This window comes from Tenrec ecaudatus, chromosome 6, assembly GCF_050624435.1.
Source record: "Tenrec ecaudatus isolate mTenEca1 chromosome 6, mTenEca1.hap1, whole genome shotgun sequence".
Classification (NCBI taxonomy): Eukaryota; Metazoa; Chordata; class Mammalia; order Afrosoricida; family Tenrecidae; genus Tenrec; species Tenrec ecaudatus.
The window spans coordinates 143,768,762-143,793,012 of NC_134535.1; the positions used below are offsets into that span (position 1 = coordinate 143,768,762).

The 24,251-nt window shown below is 46.6% G+C and overlaps 1 protein-coding gene across 1 annotated transcript in view; it reads left to right on the plus strand.

Annotated features, from left to right (window-relative positions):
• The window catches only part of ITPR1 (inositol 1,4,5-trisphosphate receptor type 1), a 411,705-nt gene that overhangs the window by 248,679 nt on the left and 138,775 nt on the right, over positions 1 to 24,251 (plus strand). Inside the window, exons 39-40 of the mRNA XM_075552323.1 lie at positions 1,202 to 1,313; positions 24,048 to 24,180. Of these exons, the coding sequence (XP_075408438.1) occupies positions 1,202 to 1,313; positions 24,048 to 24,180 (245 nt within the window). The remainder of the gene's footprint in view (positions 1 to 1,201; positions 1,314 to 24,047; positions 24,181 to 24,251) is intronic.

The following is a 24,251-nucleotide window of genomic DNA, read 5'->3' on the forward strand; positions in this document are numbered from 1 at the left end:
CGGCCAGTCCCTCTGCAGGGGACACGGTCCTGGGTTTTAACTTTGGGGGATACATGGGTAGGTGCTAGAGCCCAGTTCGGACCTTCCCACAGTAAGTTTGTAGACAGAATCCTATTTCACCAAGACCCAGTGGGCCGTCCCCCGCCAAAGTTCTTTTCATCCTCCATTCCTTTGCCCTTGAGCAAGTCTCCGCAGCATCCCTGTGTTACCAACAGAGAATCACAGGCCATGTATGCTGTAGACAGAACTGCTGCCGTCCACATCCACCCTCCCAAGCCAGAGCCTCCAGAGCTCACCCACACCACACGGGCTACTCCCAATCCTGGTACAGCAGCTTAGTTTATGCTTGGCATTTCCCATGACCTGAAGTCTCTGTTTTTATTTTGTTTTAACCATATCGTTTCTTTGCTTTGCTTTGCTCTACCCAGCAATTTCATTATTTTCTGGACCCTTCTAAGTATTAATCTGTGGATAGGGAAACGATGTTTTTTGCTCCATCCTCAGGAAGTTTTTGTATTTTCCCCCCACATGACTGGTATAATTTTTCCATGTCCCTAGCAATTCTCAGTGGATAAGTAGCTGCACTTTGTAAGTGACAGGTGTGGGTGGCTCCCTGGCTCCTCCCTCTTCTCCATTGTATATGGTGCCTTTAGGACAGGGTAAACCTACTCCTGTGAGCTTCTGAGATTGTATCTCTTGACTGCAGTGGGAAGCCCTGTCTTTCTCCCACACGACAGCTGATGGTTATGAACTGCAGATCCCCCGGGATCTCTATGAATCAGCATAGGCTCAATGGTAGTGAGGTTGTATGTGGTAGAAGGAACCCTGGTGGTGTAGTGATTAAGTGCCGGACTGCTAATCACAAGGTCAGCAGTTCGAAACCACCAGGCCCTGCTCTGAGGGAGAAAAATGAGATTTTCTACTCCTTTAAAGAGTTATCGTCCCGAAAACCCACAGGGCCAGTTCTCAGAAGCAGTTGAGTGTATGTGTTTGCTGTTACAGACCAGCAGGTGTCACTATTGAGACAGTCATTGAGTGGCCTCAGTTCTGCCAATGCCCTAAAGAACATTTATCCTGGGAACCCGTAGCGGATTTTTGTTCATTAACTGACTAGATACCAAACATAAGTGGCTTACGAAGTTCTCAAGATGTGAATGCAGTCAGTGTCAGGGATATAATGTGCGTCTCCCATCCCTCCCAGGCTAATCAAGCATACCAAACAGCTGCTCGAAGAGAATGAGGAGAAACTCTGTATCAAGGTGCTTCAGACCCTCAGAGAGATGATGACCAAAGACAGAGGCTATGGAGAAAAGGTACCACTTTGCTGTTTTTAAGTGAAAGCCCTATTTTACCATGAAGTCAAAGTGGTGGCTCAGAGTCCACCTATTGTTGACTGAGGGTTAACTTTTCTTTTAAAGGCCCTTTATCCTGTCCCTAAAGGTAACTAAATCATACTCCATTGAAAGTCAGAAATACTCGGTCCTGTCTTATAGACTGCTTGCCACATTAGCTAATATGTAATAGCAGAGAAAAAGTAGTAACACGATTTTCTGTCTGTATACGTTTCCAAGGAAAATGCAGAGCCCTCTTGCATTCTTGAGTTTGGGGTTCCAGGTGAGCATACCTGTGGGTTTACTCGCTTCTGCTGTTAGGTAAGCTGTTGCACAATCCTCCTTGTGGGTCCAGAAACTCCCTCCAGTTCTAAGTGGAACGAAGGCAGGGCGGCACGTAACCACTTCTGATTGAGATTGTGAAACTCACAGCCCTGCGACCTGATACCTCTGAGCGCGTGCAGTGAGCAAGGACGTGCACAGGTGCCGCCAACACCCAAGATCGGGTGACAGTGGGACAAAGGCAAGCCCATTGCCTCACCTCTCTGCTCCCAGCAAAATTAAGAGCCTGTTACGGTGAATTTGTGTTCAATCCACACACGTTTGCATTTGAACCTAAGAATTGCTTCTCCGGTATTTTTGTGTGTGTGCCGTCCTCCTAACTAGGTAAGACGCGGATATCGCTGAATCCTAACTCTTTTACTCCGCTCTCTGCCAAACCCTTGATACGTAAATCACAGCTTCCCTGGCATAAGTGAATGGTGAAAAGCAGAGTATTGCAAATAAAGTCTTGCTCTTACCATGTGTGATATTTCTTCTTAGGGTTAGAGCAGTTCAGCACAGGAAAAGTCTTAGATTCAAAAAAGAGAGAAAACTACAGAATCTTCATTGCAGTACATATTCCTTCCACTGTCCCCAAAGCACAAGGATTTTAAATGTCACTCTTCTTAATGTCACAAATTAAACAATGATTGGATGTTGATAATTTAGAGAACAAGTTCCTTAGTGGGAAATTTGTGAAGGAAATTTTCCAGGGAAGATTTTATAAACGGAAATAATACAAGCGAAGAACACTGGTGCTGAAAACTTCAAAGGGTGGGCAGAGAAGACAAAGTAAAGTATTATACTGAGATATGAAAAGACATTCCCCAAAAGGAAGAACCCACTCAGCAGCTCTCAAGCTAAAATAAGTGAATAAAAATTCAAACCTCATGTTGCAATGTTGAAGGATTCTGAGGTAAAATGTTGGATGGTATAGGAAGCATCGGAAGAAGATGGGAGAATTGCACAGTTATTGTACCAAAAAAAGAGCTGGTCAGCAATCAGCCGTTTCGGAGGTAGCCTCAGCTCAGAATTGATGGTACTGAAGGAAGGTGTCTAAGCTGCCCTGAAGGCACTGGTGAACCACAAGGTTCTAAGAATTGACGGAATGCCAATTGAGGTGTTTCAGCAAATGGATGTGATGCTCAAACACTAATTTAGTTGTGCTAAGATTCTTGGAAAGCAGCTATTTGTCTAACTGACTGGAAGGGATTCCTATTTGTGCCCATTCCACACACAGGGGATCCAAGAGAATGGGGAAATTATCTAACAATATCATTCATATCGCACGTAAGTCAAACTATGCTGGAGGTAATTTTAAAATGGATGCAGCAGAACATTGATAGTGAGCTGCCAGAAATTCAAGCCAGATTCAGAAGGAGACATGGAACTAGCGGTCTTGCCTGCATCAGATGGGGCTTAGCTGAGAGCAGAGCATTCACAGGGATATTTGACTAGGCAAACGCAGTCATTCTGTGTGCCCTAGCAAATTATCGATAACACTGCAAATAACGGGGATTCTGCTCATGCAGACCTGTACGTAGAGCAAGACGCAGCCATCTGAACAGGATGGGTGGTGTAAAATCTGGAGGGGTATCCTTTCACCATACGTATTCAATCTGCAACCTAACAAATCGAGAGAGGGCAGGACCGTATGGAGCAGGGCGTCGCATCAAGATTGGAGGCAGACCCATCAACAACCTGTGACTGACAGAGGACAAAACCGTGCGTGCTGATAGCTAAGAGGGCTTGAAGTACTTACTGAGCAAAAAGTACAGCCTTCAGGATGGATTACGGTGCAACATTTTAAAAAGCCCAAGTCCTTACCATTGGACCAATAATAAAACATCATGATAAACAGAAAAAAATAGAAATTGTCGATGACTAGGCTTTTCTTGGATCCACAATCAATGCCATAGGAATAGCAACAAGAAATCAAATGACATATTGCATTGGGAAAATCTGCTGTATAAGGTCTCTTCATTCTAAAACAAACATTGTGCCTGTAAGGGCTGAAGTGTGCCTGACCCAAGCCACGGTCGTGAAGGTACCACAGGCTGCCAGAAGACTGAACCAATTTGTCTTGGCACGACTACAACCAAACTGTTCTGTAGAAGCAAAGATGGTGAGACTTCATCTCGAGTACTTTGGACATGTTATTGGGACGGCCACGTCCCTGGAGAAGAGCCCCATGCCGGATGAAGTAAAGGGCAGTGGAAAAGAGGTGGAACATCAATGAAATATATGCACAGAGTGGATACGATCATAGAGTCAAACATAGTCATGTTTGGAAGGATGACGCAGGGTCAGCCGGACAGTATTTCCGTCAGCTGTGTACGAGGTTTCTATGAGTTGAAACCAACTGGAAGACACCTAGCAATGAGAACCCTGATACAGATGAAAAGTAACGAGATGATCTTTCCCTAATGTAGGTACTCACGTAGGTTTTGCTTGAGAGAGAGAGAGAAGAGAAGGTGGTACGGGATGAGAGTATTTGTTCAAGGGAATAGACTTGCCAAGCAAATAAAACATAGCCATTTGTTTCACAAAATCTTTATTTTAAAACATTTCTTAAGCTTATTCAAGTTAAAAAAGAAATGTTTTTAAATGATGATTCTAGTACAGAAAGTCACTGTTCCCAATAAAATGCAGTCTACCAAAGGGACTTGGCTCTCTTTGTCCCTGTGGGGCCTCAAATAGAATTTTAAAAGATAGAGGTCATTATTTTCTCTTTTTGAGACTCTCTGCTCCTTTCTATAACCATTGCACAAGGGAGCTTCAAAAAGTTTGTGGGGGGACATCTTTGTTCCTGTCATTTCCATTTTCCTATGGACTTCCTGAACCCCCTTGCATGTAAAGCGAACACTTTCTGAGGAGGGTGTGCGTGTGTTGGCTCTACTCCACTTCTGGCAAACATTACAAATTAGTATAGACACATTCTTTCTTAAATAAGCATGCTTGTATGCTGTAGAAACGTAGCATCATTCCCCTTGAGCGTTCTCCCTGTAAGATGGAAAGTAGAATTGTTAAGAGTTCAGTGAGTCTCCGTTGCTGGCTGGTCGTGCTTCAGGGTGTTGGGACCTCTGAGAAGTTTGCTACACTGTGCCCTTTCCCCGCCCGTATGCCAGCCAAGAGAACATGGAGCTCTTGCCTGTTGAAAAGCTCCAGAGAGGACCGAGACCGGGCACTTACCGCTGAAGACCACCGTGAAGGAGGAAGTCAATCGGCAACCTTTAGAATGATTCCCACTTGAGCTAGGGAAGAAACGAGTCACACTCAAGCCAGAGAAGCTTGGAGGGAAGATGGCTTTTCTTTCCAGCATGGAAGCTGAGAGACCCTAGGTGAGTATGAGAACGGACCAGGAAGACCTTGTAGGATGGCCCGCTGGCGAGTAGCTCTAATACGTGAAGCAAACACTGGCCATGCTCCTGGCCCAATGCTTTGACGGTTGGGAAGTGGTAGCTAACCTTTCAGATCAGCTGGACTTTAAAAACAATTCTTACTCCTCTCTGACTGGCGCTTAGAATTCACAGAGGCTTTTGAAGATACTGTTGATGGTTGAGTTGCCGCCCCTACTTGACTAAGAAAGCATGACGTACAGGACAAGCTGACCTCTTCAAGGTGGAAACAACCGAGCTAAGGAACAAACCTGTCTCCAGCAAACCAGTTGGCTGGACTTGATCAAGTAAATGAGGTGTTCTTGGGGCTCGGTGCCAAGGACACAGCAAGTACCCTGATTTTCCTATAGATTTGCAGTTAAACTGGAACTTCTCCCATGGCTGGCACCCCAGGGGAGGGCCAGCATTGTTCGACTGCCCCAGTCCTGAAGGAATTGCAGCGTCGCCTCATCCAGCCCTGCTAATTCCCAGTGCTTGCTTTTTTCTTCCAGGACTAGTGTTTCTGATAGGGACTTAAATTTGCCAAATGGACTAAATACTAGTGATACATAATGAACATGAGGTGAGAATCACCCGTCTCTTCCCTAAACAAGCATCATTGTGATCAGACCTTGTTCGCTTGTTTTTCTTGGACTTGAGGCTAGACAATCCCTTTACTTGTTACTAAGCACGAGTCACCATAGGGGAAGAACGTGGCTTCCTTTCCTCGCCAGCAGCAGCAGGATTAGGTTTCTAATCCTTGGATGCTGCTTTGAGTTGGAGTCCACTTGACGGCCTAGAACAAGGACAGTGGTTTCTGTGCCGGCCTTAGTACTGTCTGCAGTAGAAGCTGCCTCTGATGTAGCCCAACTGTAGGGCAGCCTGCATTTCGGACTACCATGGAATCAAAAACTGGAGGAAAGGAAGACCTTGCCCTATTCTCAGTGGCTCCTTTAGTTGTCTCACCCTCTTCTCAAGAAAGATGGCCCTTGTGTGGGACACTGCTCTTGCTCAATAGCCGGTGAGTTTTCTTTGTGCCTGTGGGAGAGCGTGAGGGCGCAGTGCTGGGCCTGGGGTTCCGCTATGTAGCTGCCTCCCGCCTCTTTGTCCTACTGAAAACTTCTGCTCTCGGATGTCCCTGTGTGCCTCCTGAGCCCTTTAGGTAGCTGGTCACCACTGAACGATGCTGTAACCGGAGAGAGCCAAGAATAGATATGTACATATAGATATGTGTGTGAGACAGTTATAACGCTCGGCTGGCTTCCTAACCTCTCCTCTTTTTTCTCCCCTTCTTTTTTCTCTTCCAGCTAATTTCCCTTGATGAATTGGATAATGCTGAGGTCCTAATTTCCTTTGTTTCTTAATGTCCCATGGTGGTGTGCCCGTGACCCTCTCCTGGTCCTCTGGTCTCCACAGTGTCTCCTCGTGTGTGACTCCCTGGCATACCTCCCAGGCCTGTCTGTGTTGGCATTTCCCGTGCGTGTGTTTGCTCTGTGTGCCCTCTGAGATCCCAGCTGCGGCTGGAGAGAGATTTCAACCAGTCCCTGTCTAGAATCTCAGCTGAATTTGTGGTTGTGGCCGGTCACAGCTCTGAAACTGGCTTGCGTAGCGTGTATCTGTATGTTGCCCTGGGCCAGTTCAGCGGTAGCAGAAACGCTGCTACACTGTGCTGCAGGCCAACACATCCTGAGTGTGAATGGTCTTACAGACCGCTGCCCAAGTGCACTGTGGATTCTGAGATGCCCAGCTGCAGCCCACCCATGGGACCGGGGATGTACTCCATAGCTTTGACTCTAGATCCAAACATGGCAACCTAATTCCATGGTTTCTGTTCTCAGGCTTCACATACGTTTCACTTCGATTTGTATCACCTCTTTGCTGAATGCACGTCAACATTCCTTTTCGTGGTTTCAGGATGCGTTGCTAGGTGAATGGCCCCAGAGCGTTTCTGTTAGTTGATTTGGGAATGAAGACTGTACATAATTGAGATTGCTTGATTGGTTGGCAGATTGAACAGGTCAGAGAAAGAATTTTATATGAGTCTTAAAATTCACTTTTCGTTGGTCTACGGAGCCCTGGAGGCAATAGTGGGTTCTGCATTGGACTGCTAACAGCAAGGTCAGTGGTTCAAACTCACCAGCCCCAGTTGCTTAGGGGAAGAAAGAAGAGGATGTTTGCTTCCATAAAGACTTTATAGCCGCAGGAGCCCACAGGGACAGTTCTACTCTGTCCTATACAGTTGCTCTGATTCAGAATCGACTTGATGGCAGTGAGTTGTTTGTTTTATTCTTTGCTCTCCTGCTGCTTTGTTTTGATAGGCGAACTAAGAATGCCTTCTTTGGGGCAGGACACAGCTACCAGATAGGATATCATGTCCACTCAATGCTTGCCACCCTGACACCAGAAATACTAAGACATAATGGAGACACATAAACCGTTAAAATAGAAATCAATGGAGTGGGAATAGGTTGGGCTTGGAAATGACGCTCACAGAGATGAGGTGACTGCTCCTGGCCTGCACATCTTGCACGTTGCTAAATTCAGACTAATCCTCGCTCCTCAGCTCCTGTGTGTACTTGATGATTGATCTATTGCAGCAAATTCTGCAAACTCAGACTTTTCCTTATGTTAGTTAGCCATGAACTGGAATGGAGGCCATGCTGCTTCTAATAGAAGATGACAAGAACCTTCCGTGCCGTCTAAGAAGAGGAGTTAGGAATTCTTAATTCTATGCTAAGGGTTAAACTCCCATTTGGATATGGGTTTTTTTTGTTATGTGCATTGGGCAGGATTAGTATAGGGCCTGGTTCCCCAAAGTCATAAATAGCATTCTGGGGACACTGGGGGCAGGGTAGGGGGGTGCAAACACAGATGTCTGCGCCCTATTCTGGGTTATGGTCTATAGCAACGGTCCGCAACCCGTGGGTCTCAGCCCCTTTGGGGGTCGAACGACCCTTTCACAGGGGTCGCCCGATTCATAACAGGAGTAAAATTATAGTTATGAAGTAGCAACAAAATTAATTTTTAGCAACAAAAATAATGTTATGGTTGGGGGGTCACCGCAACATGAGGAACTGTATAAAGGGTCACGGCATTGGGAAGGTTGAGACACACAGGCTTTAGGATAAAAAAGTTTCATTGTTGGGGCTGTGAGTAAATTTTCATCCTCTGAAAATGGACAATAGGCCAACTAAGCTGGGGGACCTATTGTCTACGGTGTATCTTGACTCGATCTCTTTTGAGATATCTGAGGTATAAACTAGCCAGCAGCAGAATGGGGCAAAAGAGAGACCCAGCCAGGTGAAGATCCCCCAGCAGTGGAAGAGCAGAAAAAGAAACAAAGATTCCCTCTGAGCCGAGGCAGAGAGAAGCCTTCTCTTAAAGCCAGTCCCTGGATTCAGACTTCTAGCCTCCTAACTGTGGAAAAATACATAGCTGTTTATTAAAGCCCCACCATGGCGGCATTTCTAGTATAGCTGCTCTAGAGAACTGAGACACGTGTTCAGTGTACACACTGGCATCCTTTTCCTATCCGAAGTGTAAATGCCTGGCAGACTCAACGAATGTGAAATATTGAGGGTACATTTCTCGTTGCTTAAGAACAAACTAAGGTGGAAAAGGAAAGCCTTTCCTAATCGGAATAGAGTCTGCATGGCTATTAATAACACTGGTTTGCACCCTAGTAATCAGTTGATGTGTTTGTTTGCTCAAGATAGAACTTGGGTCTCCTGGCTGGGAGTTGATTGCTTGCTTATGGGAAGATTCCACAGTTGGAGCAGGTGTGTTTATAATTATCCTCTAGGAAATTGAATACTGTCTGTTTGTAAAAGGAGAATGTTCTGGCAGTCACTTGGATTCTTTGAAAATTCCCTGAGGAAGCAACTGTGGATCCCCTCCTCATTGTTACCCTTAGCAACAGTCAAAGCCCTGGGACACCAAAGCCCTGTCCCTCAGCGCGAGGGCTCTTGGATGCGCTGCAGCCTTCAGCAGAGATGCCTGCTTGTCCTCCATCACCATGGCTGTTCTGGAAACTACGCAGTTGCTGCGGTTTCTTCTCCCACAAGCATTTCTGTCTGCATGTGCTCCTGGAGCCAGCAGCCCACAGCTGGAGCGCCGCAGAGACCGAAGGAGTTCATGCTGGCAAGGCCGCGCACCCACATGGTGGGCAGTGTTCTGAATGCCAAACATGATGGCAAAGAGCCCTCAGACACCGCGAGCCATCTTGGGTGCCCCCTTGACCCCTGGTGGGGAAGGGCCCCTGCTTGTTGATGAGGGAGGAAGGCCAGTGGCACCTGAGAGAGGGAGAGGAGAGGAGAGGAGGTGCCAGGAGCGAAACGGCATAACACTGCTCAGTCCCTGTCGGGAAGCTCAGGAAGGCAGGTGAAATGAGGACAAAACCAGAGATTCCGTGCAGGCACCGCGCATGCTGCGGGGCCGCCCCACCTGTCTTCTGGAACGATTGCTTCTGAAACCAGGAAGAGGAGGGGGGTGGCAAGTAAAGTGGTAGTGTCTCCTTCCTTACCTCCCGATTTCACCTTTTCTGGTTTTGTTTTTTAGGGGTGGTGGCACAGATGAGGTGAAGGACAAACAAGAACAGCTTGCAGTAGTGTCCTTTCTGCCCCGCCTTTAGCTTGATGAATTGTGTCCTACGTGGGCGCCTGTGCATCCACCACCCACATCAAGACACAAAACGTTTCTGACAACCCTAAGAGCTTCCATAGCTCCCCATTTTGGGCTCTAAGCTGACACTGGTTGATGCCAAAGACATTCCTGTGGGTGGGGACAACAATGCCTGTGACATCCAAGACTCGGCACTCAGGGCTTTGGGGATAGTTGTGTCCCCCACAGGCATGGGGCCTGCGTTCTGGAACGTGCAGTTGTGTGGGGGAGAGGGACACAGAGTCAAACGAACATAAAGTGAAAACCGGGGGATGTGTTAGAAAGGAGATGAACACGGTGCCCAGGGAACTTTCACTTGCATGGCAAGATCAGGAAACTCGGGCTGGTGGCAGCAACAGGTACTGCTCACGAATCTCTTTTCTAAACTGGCGTCCCTGCATGGTGCAACCCCTCTGCTTAGGCTACAGGTTTGAGTCCACCCAGAGGCACCTCCAGCGAAAGACCTGAGTTCATGGAGTAGTTTCCCTCTGATACGCCCAGGCTGCCATGCTTCCGAACAGAGAGCAGCGTTTCTGGACTGGCGGGTTATGCTGGGAGAGGGATGATGTCGGCAGGTGGCCACTCAGACAGCGGGGGTGGGTGGTGGTGGCCCACCGTGTTTTTGTGCACGTGACTTTGGAAAGCCAAGTTGTGTGTAAAAAGTGTGTACTGTGGTTCCGTGGTCATGTCTAATGTCCTCGTGTTAGCGATGAAAGCCTCTTTAATCACTACCAGTTGAAACCTTGAAATCCAGTATTACTAGGGGCAGCTAGTGATTACCCTTCGTTTACTTCCCCGGCCTCCAACACAGAAAGCCCAACGGGCACCTCCCGTCGTTCAGGGTGGCTGCAGCCTGCTGTTTGGACACCCCAGCTTCTCCCATCAGGAGCTGCTTCTTCAACACGGAGCAGCCCTGGGGTGCAGTGGGTCACAGGTGCTGAACTGTGAACAGCCGCAAGAGTGGCTATTCAGCCCCATCAGCCATGCCCGGGAGAGGGATGAGGCTCGCCACCCCTGTAGATTTACAGCCTGGAAGCCCTACAAAGGGGCACTTTAAGTTGGAATCAACTCAACAGCAGGGACTTGGTTTTCCCCAAGAAAAGGGATGCCCTGGCAGGCCTTCTGTAAAACCGAGAGGCAAGGGGCTGGCAGGAACCCGAAGAGAAGCACAGAATACACCTTCTCACCTTCAGGGGGCGTTCTCAGGACGTCCAATCCAGGGCGGAGGTGCCCTACTTTTTCACTTTTCTGTGAACTGCCGAGTTGGACAGCTGCCAACATTCAGGCTGCAGTTACATAAGAGCTGGGTTTGTTTTTTTTTTCCTGGAATTTAGGCTCACTGCTGATGTGTGACCTTCAGCAGCAATTGCCAACAAATGCAGTGGGGCTGTTTACTGTTAGACACTGGCAGCCACAGAAGCCATTGCAGACTCTCGCTCCGCAGAGGGCTTTTTTTTTTTTTTTAAGTCCTGAGCTTATTCCATAACAACCAAAAACTGCCTGCTGTAGTCAAGTCCAAACGTCTTGGGTGAAAAAGAGAAAAAAATGTTCCTCCTGAGTAGATGAGCCTGAAATATAATTAATATAATATGTGAAAATCCAGCCCTGGGTGAAAACGCTGTTGACTTGTTTTGTCTCTCAAAGCCCGTGTAGTCAGTGAAGGACATTGTCTCGGCAGATGGGGAGATTTAAAACTGTTCTGAAATGCTCGATAATGCCTATGGTCGCTCTGTTTCCTTTCAAGCTTTCTGCTTCTCAGCATGGATTTTCAGGCTGGTGAAGGCCTGGGCCTGGCATGGGTCTGCAGCCCATTGGCTGCAAGGGTGTTCTGCCTCTGGGCCCCCAGTGTGTGAGGTCACTGCAGAGACTAGCTCCTTGCTGTGTGGAGGACCAGATCTATCACATAATTACATGTCTTTAACTCCACTCTGCCAGAAGCGGTTCCCGAGAGACTTCTGATCCTAAAGGAAAATTCTGGAAGCTGAGAAGGAGAGCGGGGATCCATATGAAAAACAAAAATCATATCTGTGCTGGCACACAGTGCAGCAAAGGGACAGAGTCATGGGTAAAGGGACGGGATGTGATGCAGACATCAGAAATAGTAGCCATAGGACTCTGTAGGCCACTTCTTATTAATTGAAAATGGCAGAGTTTCATATACTCCAATTATATAGCAGAAGCTCACCACTAGTTAAGATGGAAGTGAGTTATATTTGTAGTATGTTTTCATGTCCTTAGGAGTCCAGGGGGGTGGGGAGTGGTACATGGAGTCCCCTGGGGGTACAGGTGGGTGGGTGGGGGATAAGTGATTCAGCAGAGGCACGTCAAAAGAAAGGCCTGGCCATTGGCTTTCAAAGGGTCACAGTCATGTAAATTGTATCAGGTTCGGTTATGCCCTGCACCACTGGGGTTGCCATGAGTCAGAACGCCTCCATGGCAGTGGTGGTCTCGCATGGACGTTCGCACTGGTGGAAGGCCACCGTTAGCCTGTGCTGGCTTGTGGCCTCATCTGGATGGACTCTTTTTAGAGTCAGTGACTGGAGATTTAGTTTGCATGTCAGGCTCAAAACTAGTTGTTTGGAATGCTCCGTGTTTGATTCTGCCAGCCTTGACTGAAGCACCAGGGAGAACAGAGAGCAGTGGGTAAGAAGAGGCAATAGTTGGTTTCCAAATCTGAAAGTAGGCAGCCTCAGAACAGTGCTGATCGCCTGTTGGCCTGGGAGCCTTCACCCTGATTAGAAGAGTCAGCACACAGACTTGGGACTGATTTGGGAGTAAGGCCGGAGAATACAAGACATATAATCCACCTACTCAAAACAACCTTCCTTAATGCATGATCAGGGCAGGCTGCACCTCATGGCAGTTATGGGGTCAGGGTCACCCAGGACAGTCACTCATGGAAACCTGTCCTCTACCCCATGGCACTCCTCTAGTACCAGACCATCCAGGACCCCTTGTAATGTTTCTTATCCTATTTAATCATACTAACATAGGTTAAAAATGGTCAAAAATTACTTAAAGGCCAGAATTCTTAGGTTATATAAATACCAAAAGCAAAATTGCTTTAAAAATATTTTTGTATTTAATGACATTATTAGTTACAAAGTATTAGTAATTGAGTAGAGGACCTTGTGTTTTTTTTCTCTCATTTTTCTACCCACTGCTTAATTCTCAAAAGAAGTTATTGATACAGGGTCACTAATACTAATTGCCACAATACTGGAGCTAAACCATTGGGAGATTTGACAAAACCCACCCTTATGAAAACACTAGCCACAATCAAAGCAACATCCCATGCTTTTAGCATATGACCGAAAAACCACATAACCTAACACATCACTGTAACTGGGTCATACTGACAGACAACTCTGACTGAGACCTGTTAGAGAGTTCAAATAGTAAATCAGCACAGAGTTTTAGCCTGGTACATATATTGATATAAGCTGGGATTATGAAAAATATTTTTGTATTATAGTTCGCTATAGGGGCATGTTTATTAACAAATAAAAATTTTGGTGAAACAGTGCCTCAAAATTTATAGACAGTCACTGTGGTGTCCCTTCCTCTGAGCGCATCACCCAGCGCAGTCTGTACCTCCGAAACTCTCTGGTGACTCCACTGAGTAGCTGTGAAAAAAAAACACACAAATATTTTGGCAAAAAAATCATCAGATATTGCTCCATAAGGCTCAGCTCTTTCATTTACTAGGCATTGTTATTTGCTTTGGATATTAGGTGCAGCATTCATGTGTTGACTGTGTCTATAGCTTATACATACGCCTATATAATTTTAAATGGCACATACGTTCATCAGAGACGCTCATCCTCCAGGAAGTACAGCTGAATCCCTCCTTGGGGGGAGCTCTAGTGTTGCTGTTAGTTGCTTTATCAAATGAACCAACAGGGATTGGCCTGTTCTATACTTGAAACTAGCTTATGCCCCAACAGGTTACATTCTTTAAGAACTTACCTGGTTTGATATCATGGTATAAAGTCTGCTGGAAATAGACAAGGCATGACTCACTTAATATTTTATCTGGAAGGAATTGGTGTGAGTCCAGAGAGGTTTAGGCACTGGCTCAAGGTCACACAGGAGCAGAGTAAGAACTCAAGTGAGCCACGGCTGGTAATGCCTGGCAGGCTCTTGGTTTTTCTGTCCTGCTCCAGAGTCACCCTGCTAGAGAGGCTGTGATTCCTGAAGACAAGCATGCTTTGCGGTCTCAGATGGGCTCATGAAAATTTCACAGGAAAATAAAATAGTATAGATTTAACTATTGCCTTTAAAGTTGAAATAATTTTAAAGCAAGTATAACAGCAGTTTGAGGAGGATGCCAACCTTTAACACAAGCTTACAAATAGCAACAGTCGCTAGTTTCAGAGTGGCTAAGAAATGTGTGTGTGTGTGTGCACAATCCTCAAAGCAGTTTTAATTCTTTAGCCTAAAACATGTACAGATAAACTAAAATACATGCTTGCATCCCAAAATTATTTATGTAATCTGTAAAATCCTTAGAACCAAGTGCAGTTTTTCCTTTACTGGGTTCACCGGAGCCCCTGCTAGCACTACTGCCCAGTGCAGGGAACTCAATTCTGAGTCTCATAGAGATGAGGATGGGGGTGGGGGGGTGGCACAGGTAGGAAGGGCCCTCTGTAGCATCAAGTGAACACCCCTGAATTTCTGCCTCATTTTCTATGGCAAATAAACCTAATTTTTGTACCTGAGGAAATCTGGTTGTATCCTCATTGTAATGGGGGTGGGGTGGGGTGGGGGTGGTATGAGGGGCGGGGAAGAAAAGACAAATACTGGGTTGCATCCTATCAAGTTCATGGTCAGCATTTTCTTTCACCTCAAGGATCAGGCCACCAGAAGGTAGTGCTGAGCAGGACAGAGAGCCCACTTAATCTCGCAGATGACCCGAACCTGCCCTGCACGCTGGGTGCAGTTGTAGGAGATCAAGGTCACAAGCTGCGGCATGTGCCTTGGCTTCATTCCTGGAGCCCAGCCTTCACCTCTGAACCAGGCAGCCATGTCGTGGGTGCGTGACTTTGTCTAGGACAGCGGGGCAGGGCCTAGCAGCTTGGTCTGACATCAGTGCCCAGGGTAGGTTTTGGAGGTCTGCTAAAGGGCCCTCCTTCCCCCTGGAACAGTCAGTTTCTTATTGGCCACCTTTGAGCCCTTTGAGCCTCCATGTGCACCCTCTCATATCCCTTATATTTCCTCTGAAGCCCCTCCTCTCCTGTAAAGCTGTCACCTGGGCGACTCTGACTCATGGCCACCCCATGTTTGATGGAGTGGAACTGTGCTCCAAAAGATTTACTATGGACTGATTTTCAGAAGTAGATCGTCAGCCCTTCCTTCCGAAGTGCCTCAGAGTGGACTTGAACCTCAAACTTTGGGTTAGCAGCTGAATGCATTAATCATTCTCACTGCCCAAGGACGCTTCTCACCCCCAACCCCGTTTCCTGTAGGAGTTGGAACTAATGAAACTGGAAGGTGGGGTGAACTGTGGAGGGGCCTGTCAGTGACTTTTGGCTGCACTGGGGTTGGGTAATGCACTGCCGGTAACACACAGGTGAGGCAATAACCAGCTAAGTGGCCGCTGACCAGGGCTCTGCTCTCTCCCAGAGATGCTGGGGGAGCTGCTTCATCCTCTGAGTCTGAACCTCCAGCCTCAACCTATTACACAAGGGCGAGGTGTACAGCCAGAAGCCAAGAGGATGGCAGACCCAACCCTCAGGAAGGACCAGGCTTGGGCCCCCACCATCACCCCCACTGGAATGCGCCTGCGGCCCTGTTGCCATCCTCGCCCCTCCTTTCCTCCTGGAGCTGGAGTCCTCTGCAGATGCACAAATGTGTGCAGCTGCTTCTGTGGGGACCCTTTTAAAATTGTATTTATATTAATCATTTTATGGGGGGGGCTCTTAAAAATCTTGGAATAATCTATCATTCAGTCGTATTAGCCACACTTGTACATATTGCCATCAACATTTCCAAAACATTTTCTTTCTACTTGAGCTCTTGGTATCAGCTTTTCTTTTTCCACACCCTCCCCCCACCTCCCACCCTTGTGAATCCTTGATTAATTAATGTTATTTTGTGTCTTACAGTCCATTGTCTCCCTTCACCCTTCGTTTTGTTATTCATTCCCTTGGGGGGGGCTTTATCTCCAACCTTGTGATGGGTTCTCTGTTTTTCCCCCTTCTCCCCCACCATCCACCTACTCTCATGATATCACTACTCCCACTCTATTCCTGAGGCTTTCTCTGTCCTGAATTCCATGTGTCCAGAGCTCTTATCTGTACTAATGCTTTTACACTAGTCTAGCCTGATTTGTCAGGTAGAACTGGGGCATGGTAGTCAGCGGGAGGAAGCATTCGGGAACTAGAGAAATGATGTGTGTGTCATTGGTGCTGTACTGCACCCTGGTTGAATCGTCCCTTCCTTGTGACCCTTCAATGGAAGGATGTCCAATTGTCTACAGATGGGCTTTGGGTCTCCACTCCAACTCCCTTCTTTCTCATCAGTATTGTTTGTTTTGGATCTTTTGATACCTGAAACCTGATCCCATCGACACCTCATGATTTTTAGTTGTATTTCCTTTTGGGTGCGTAGTACAGAACTTTGTTTCTTTCCTTGTTTCAATTGTGTTTCCCCTCCCAGTCAGTCTTCCAGCACAACCACATTCAGTTTGTGTAAAAGAGGCAGTCTCTCCTCGGCGGCATTGCCCATGCCCACTTGGGCTGGTGATGCAGCCCCCTCGTCTTTGGTCTTCCCTCAGTGTTGTGTCCGTGGGTGTTGGTCTCGGGCTCACTGGACATGAGGACTGTAACTAATGTGCTTCCTTTTACTTCCAACTAGCTGCCCCCTGCTCCGGATGCAGAGAACTCCACAGAGGTGTGTTGATGCTCACCTGCGTTTGCCAGGCTGGCAAATAAGGGTGCTTCTCGATTGTCCTGGTAGAGTGCCTGGACAGTCGTTGTGGAAGCTCTCCCGGGTGGTGTGTGTAAGAGAAGGCTCTAGTGCAGGATGGTGACTGAGCAGCTGGGGCTCAACCTAAGGAACCCCTCAAATGAAAGCTTGCCAAGTCTTCATGCAAAACTGCCTGTCTCCATCTTAAAATGCTCAGTCAATTTAAGTCAGAAGCTCACTTACCAGCTAGGGCACCTCCTGGATAGTGCCCATCACCTGCACGTGGTGGTTTGCAGGTTGTTCTGATGCAGACTGAGACAAGAAAGGCTTGGCAACCTCCTGAAGCCCAGCCAGTAGAAACGCAGCAGATCACAACAGTCTGACCCCAAACCGGCCGGGAGGGAGATGGCACAGGACTGCGCAGCGTATTGTCTGGGCATGCATCAGGGTTGGCCATCGGCCAGGGTGGACCTGACAGTGGGTGTGATTATCTACACTCCATCTCGGTCTTGTGCAGGGAGAGCATCGTTTCAAAGTTCTAGAAGTCTCGTTTGGGAGAAAGCGGCTATAAAATTGTCATTTGATGTAGCTCTGTTCTTCCCCTTGCTCACCACACTTGTTAAACAAGGGACTAGCATTGATGAGGATGCAGAAGCTGTTTAGGGAGGGTTGCTCCTGAGGGTCCGCATTGCTTGGGACCCGCCATAGTTAAAGCAAGGGCGACATCTCCTTTATTTGAAAGCCAAGATTGGAGCTCTTAACCTGCAACACAAGCATGGTGTCAGGTAGCAAAGGCTGAATGCCCATTAGTGTCTCATGGCATAACCTGAGCACTTCTTAGTGTGCACCCTTGGTTAGAGTGCTGGCGACCCAGGTTGTGCGTGTGTGCTCGGCAGTGTGTGTCTCGGTGTCTCCCCTGCCCCTCTCCCGCTTGCATGTGCTGTGTAGTAATGCATGAGTGACTCACAAGGGCCTGCCTGGGTGAGTCCTGCACTGTAACCCCTTCTGAAGGGAAAGGAAAGGTATGTACAACTCCCGTCTCACCATCTTTGCCAAAAATCATGCTGGCAGAAAGTCACGTGCCTGCTCATATAAAATAAGGCACTGGCAGAGGCCAGGATTTTTAATAAAAGAAGAGTACCTAAAGAAAATGAGAAGTGCAAATGGTTCATGCACTTGGCCGCTAACCACAAGGTTGGCAGTTCAAGTCAACCCCGAGGTGGCTCAAAACAAAGGCCTGGGGATCTAGTTGTGAAACACAGCCACAGACAGCACTGCGGAGGACCATCCTGTTGTGCTGCACGTGGGGCCTCCATGAGTCAAAGATGGCTCTCTGGCAACAAGTGCTAGTCTGTGTCTGGAAACCAAAACCTGTAAGTCATTGCTGTACACTCGCTCTTGATGCATTTTGCTCATGACTGATGCTGAAGATGATAGTGTCATACTGAAAATGGAATTTCTACATGCTTAGCAGGAGCTTGAACCAAGTCCGCCACTGAGGCAGCTGGAAGACCATAAAAGGGTACGTAGTCTCGAGTATTGGAACTGATGACCCTGGCACCCTTACCTGCCCTCCTCCCTCCTCCCCCACCCTGTGATTTAAAGATGACTTCTCTTTGATTGGGGCGATCATTAAAGCATGAATTGGCTGAGGACCAATCACAGTCATTTATGGAAATGAAACAACCTGGAAATTCTACTTGCTGTTTACATGTGATCAGAAAACTCCGCCAAGCCAATCTCCACGTAATGAACAATGAAGCTTTTCATGTGCTTTCTTGTCTATAGCGGCTTTCCACGCATGCAAACTAGGGGACACTTTTTTTTCCTGTAAGTAACTGATGATCGTTACAGATAATTGATAAAATCCAGGAAAGTATAATGAAAAAAAAAAGCTTGCCATTACTCTGCCCAGTAGCTAACATTTAAATTTCTCCTTCTGTCCACTTTTCTCACAGAGGGGCCAACAGACACATTCATGTTTTGTCATGGAGATTATGTTAAGAGTACTGCTTTTTTTTCTCTTTCTCTAGTTAATGTAGCCGAGCATTTTCTTTGAAAGTGAACAGCTGCTTAAGTTTTAAATTTTGCTATAAGTTTCCCCCTATGACAGGAAATGAGCACACGCTTGTGTGTGTGTGTGGATGGATTTTTAGAGGGTTATTCCTAGACGGAAGGGTAGGTGCTTTCTTAAGGCACTGAGGATGCATTGCTAAAGCATGTTCTAGATGGATTCCATATGTACATCTCATGTGGACCAACATGAATTTTCATGTTCACCTATTTTTGAAAGATAGTCAGTCAGGTGTTCTGCTTTTTGGAGCATTTACCAATATGCTAGAGATGGGGCTAAAACTTTTTTTTAATTGGGGGCTCTTACAACTCATCACAATCAGTACATCCATCAATTGTGTAAAGCACATTTGTACATTCGTTGCCCTCATCATTCTCAAAACATTTGCTCTCCGCTTAAGCCCTTGGCATCAGCTCTTCATTCCCCCGCCTCCCTCCCCGCTCCCCCCTCCCCCTCCCTCATGAACCCTTGATAATTTATAAATTATTATTTTGTCATATCTTACACTGTCCGACGTCTCCCTTCACCCACGTTTCTGTTGTCTGTCCCCTAGGGAGGGGGTCACATGTAGATCCTTGTAATCGGTTCCCCCTTTTCCACCCCACCCTCCCTCCATAGTCCCCGTATGGCCACTCACACCACTGGTCCTGAAGTTATCATCCACCCTGGATTCCCTATGTTTCCATTTCCTATCTGTACCAGTGTACATCCTCTGGTCTAGCCGGATTTGTATGGTAGAATTAGGATCATGATAGTGGCCTGGGTGTGGGTGGGAGATGAAGCATTTAGGAACTAGAGGAAAAGTGTACGTCTCATTGGGTGCTAGGACTTTTCCATGTGTAAAAGGAGACAGTTGGGCAGAATGCAGGGCAGGGCACTCCAGCCCTTCCAGCCTGTAGTTCCTACCTTCATGTGTTTCCTGCCCAGGAAACCTGTGTGTCTTAGAAACTGCTGGTAAAAGGACGAAGCCATCCCTCCTGTCTTCAATTTGAAGCTTAGATTTTTACAGTCAAGTTTCAGTCCTAGCTCTCCGGGAACATGGTATTGGAGCACTAATTTCGTGAGTTAGAAATGGGTTGGAGTTTCCGCTTGCCAAACACTAATTTTGTGATTGGGGCAAGCTAGGTAAACTGCCCCTGCCTCAGTCTCCTCTGCTGTATCACCCGACAAGAGCAGCACCCATCCCCTGGGGCTGTGGTACTGAACTGTGTATATTAGACACATACACAGTGCAGCGCAGCACTGAGAAGGGACGCTAGCTGTTCTGTTGTAGCAAGTTCCCGTTGGAAACATTGAATCGAGGTTGCAGACAAGCAAGAATCAGATGAAAGAAGGTACCGTACATGCTCCAATGTAAGCCGACCCAAATATCAGCCAGCCGAGGCACCTAATTTTACCACAAAAGCTGTATTTAAAATGTGTTGAAAAACTCAGCTTATATACGAGTATATATGGTCTTGGTAAATGGAGGACTTCCCTTGCTCCTGCTGACTAAGGTGTGAAAGGCTGCCTTACAGAGAGGCAATCTTTCCTGAAGCACGTGGTTTTCACGTGGCTGGAGGCTGGGGAGCCAAAAGGTCACTTTGCCTCTTCTACTCTGTGACAGTATGCACTCCTGCGTGTCCTGCCATGTTCGCTACCTGGCAGTGCCCCATACAGCTCATTAGCCACCATCAGCAGGGAGGAGTGAAAGTCTTGCTGGTGCAGTTGCAGGCTGGAAGCCAGGGTTCATTACCCTGAACCCCTTGGTCCACGATTTCCACTGTTTTAACATGACATCCAAACTCTGACTTTTCCATGTGTGGAGTTTCTGTGGAGACAGGCATCTGATATTTGTTTGCATACTGTGGGTGTAAACGGGGGGGGGGGGGACACAAAACCTAGTCTAATTTTATAAAAAGCTTCCATGGCCAAATGTGAAAGCTGAAGAAGTGGTGTTTAGAGAAAGTCTTTGTTTTATTGTTTTGTTCTCCTCTGCGATCAGATTTCTCACACTGGTGAGTCGCCATCAGCCTGGGCAATTGAGTAATTGATAACCAGGTGATTATGAAGGCTTGCTCTGCAGTCCGATTCTCCTCAGTAAAGCCACTGGCTCAGGACACCTGGCTTTTCCTGGGACCAAAGTGTCCATACTAAAGACTTGTGTGTAATTTTTAATAAGGCTTATCCCTTTTCTCTTTCTTTCCCTCTGTACCTAATATTCCCAGTCTTTATTCTTTCATGAAAGTCTCAAAGCTCATTTAATTTTTAAAGAACAAATTTCACTTTCTTTCATTTTGTTTCTTGCAGTATGTTTTGTAGCAGGAAGGTGAGGTGACTGTGTGGCAAGAGCCTTATAATTAAGAAGGGAAAAAAATAAGTTTGTCATATGCCCCCCTCTTTCCATAATGAGTACATTTCATGATATTCTCGTGTGGGAGTGTGTGTACCGTTTGAGGCATCCATTGCTAAGGTAACAGCTGGGATTCCCACCCCCCAGCCCCCATGGAAGAGCAAGCAAAGTCGCAGTGTGAGACCCTTTGTAACTGGTTTGGCACCAGGGCTGCATAATGTGACATTGCTTTTCCTGGGGGCCACCTGCCTGCTGGGGGCATGCACCCCTGTTTCTTGTGCCCATTTGATTGCTTACATTTGTTTACTGCCCAGGGCCTTGCCAATTGCTCTCCAAACCATGAGGATAAAAAGCAAAAAACCAAACGAAACAATCCTCAGGAGCCAGATTCTCTAATCAGACACTCCGGCCCTCAGAGCCTCCCATGGGGGCTGGTCACAGCCACACTCCCTTTGACTTGACTACCAGTCCCTGGGATGCCCCTAGTCCTGTGATAGCTAGGCTGGCTACCTCTGTGGCTGTAGCTCGTATCAACCATCCTCCTCTCCATGGGGTCTAGTTAGTGTGGAGACACAATTAGAGGATCAGCATGGTTTACTGCCAACCGGCATTTCCTGTTGTTGATTTGTTGTTGAAACACAATCTATTTTATTGAAAGTCCAATAAGGAGATGCCTCTTGTTTTAAAAAAATGAAATCAGCTCCTTGAGTGAGACAAATGGTCGGTGCGCCAGTCCTAACCATCCTACCTGCAGTACCTCGGAAGAAAGGTCTGGCGATCTGCTTCCATATAGATTATAGCCAAGAAAACTGTGGGGAGCAGGGGGGCTCAGCGATACTCTGTAGTGCATAGGCTCATCAGGAATTAGGGTTGGCTTAATGGCAGTGTGTTTGTTTTTTTAATTCAACGTGGAGTTATCCCTGCATCCCCTACCCCTCCCCCCACCCCTTTTGCCTTAGTAAGCTTTAAAAAAAAATTCCTTTGGAATATTGTTTCTGCTAAGAAGCCAGCCTTTAAATCGCCATGCTCCCAGCAACTGCTGTGTCGGTGCCTGGGGCTGGACCCAAGCTATCTTTACACCAAGATGTGAGACTCAGAGCCATTAAGGAACATTGTCCCGAAACCTTCCCCCTACCAACAAAGAGTTTATATATTAAAAAAACCACTTAAAACATTGCAAGTTACGGTTGCCTTTGGAAGCACTGTTGAAAGTTTGAATTTGCAGTGGTTTGAGGTGAGAGATGAGCTCCATAAGCTGATACAAAGAAGTCCTCTCCTCTGCTAAGCTACAAAGAGAGACAGATTCGTGGATGGAATGAGAAATTTGGAGTGTGTGTGTGTGTGTGTTTTCCCTGAAATTTTTAACTTAAAGGTTGTCCTTTCTTTCCTCCCCACCCCAATTTGTCCTTGCATGGTTTTTGACCATACAAGAATGAGCAAAGGCCATACATGATTTTGGCAGTTGGTGTGAGTTTTCTGCCCTTCCTCTTTCTCCTCTGGTCACCTGCTTTCTGGGCTTCTCTCCCCTCCCTCTCTCCCTCCTTTATACCCCCTCTTGTGTTGGCAAACACCTCACTTGAAGTCCCCACACCTATTCTTAGAATTTATTAACAAATCACTTCGAATCCAACTAACTCATGTTGTAGTTGCCGGCCCTTCCAAACTTGGGAGTCTCTATTTTAGGGACCTGCTATGTTTCTGCACCTCTTGTGCCTGCTAGACTTCTCACTTACCTTTCTCTTGATGATGCATCAGAGGAATTCCATGCCGTACTATTTTGTCCCTGAGAAATAGGCTGGTGGAAATGCATGCAGCCTTTGACTTACAGACTGAGAGGAGCTCCTGGGGCACTAGGGTGTGTGCGAGGGCAGTGTGATGCTCTTGCTGCCAGTAAGAAGATGGGCAGCTTGAGCTCACCTGGATCTACCACGGAAAAATCAACCACTGACGATCCTGTACAGTGAAGTTCGACTCGGACACACATGGGGTCAGCATGTGTTTGAGTTGATAGCAACCGGTGACAGATTGGTATGTGGTTAGAGAGTCCCTTGGGGACACGACTGGAAGAACTGAGCAGAAATCCCACATCAATGTGCTGGCTTGTCTGTGGACCCTAGGATCAGTGAGAAAATGAACCTTTGAAAGAATTTTTCCTTTCAGTTAAAGTTGTGGGAAGTAGTTGTTACATCTGCACCCAGGATTCCATTGACACATTTTTCACACTTGAAAAAAATGGCAAAGTTCAAATGCAGAAAAAAGAAGTTCAGAAAACTTTGAGAACCCCACCCGCCGCATAACCCAGCCTCACCAGCTATAAGTCATACCCAGTCGTGTCTCCTTGGTACCCATCCCTCCTCTCATTGACCTTCTCCAGCCAGAGTGCTGCAGAGTAAATCCAGACACGTATCAGTTCACTTGTGAGACCAATTCTTTGACATGTCAATCACTAATTCATTTACAGTATTATATTTTGTTCATTTATAGTATTATCTTATAGTAGTATTGTTCTGTCTCTGATATTTTGCCCATTGACATTTATGTAAGAAAGGTTCACTTCCAGCTTATTGTAATATTATACTCCATTGCTCTTCTCTCTCGATATTTTCTTAGGACCTTGGAAATAAACACCTGTTGTAACAGCTACATGTGTTTATGTTTCTATGTGGAAGCTGACCTGTGAAATTTCCCATTTGTCTTTAAGTTTCGTTGGCTTACCCTAAAGGGATTTTTGTCTTTAGTGGTGGCTCTTCAATATTAATATTCTATCTTTATCCTTATCAATGTGTGAGAGAGTGCTTAAGATATGCAATATTCAAGAGTTGCTGCTTTAGAAAATGCAAAAAAAGTTATCAGGTTCCCTGAGAAAATGTTGAAGAAGTTAATTTCAGAGTTTCCAAATGATTTTATTATAAATATATATTTCTCCTGAGTGAAACTGGGCCAATGAAAAGTGAGTACCCTGGACGTTTGTTTTGTTTTTAACATTAATTGCTCTGTAATGCATTATATTCAGTACCTGATTTCATTATCCTGTTTGAATTAAGGGTGAGGCACTCAGACAAATTTTGGTCAACCGTTACTATGGAAACATCAGACCTTCTGGAAGAAGAGAGAGTCTTACAAGCTTTGGAAATGGCCCACTGTCCCCAGGAGCACCCAGCAAACCTGGGGGAGGAGGTAGGCCATGTGGGTGCTAACTAGCAGTGTGTCACGTCAGTGCTTCATGAGTCTGCAAAACGGGTTGAAAC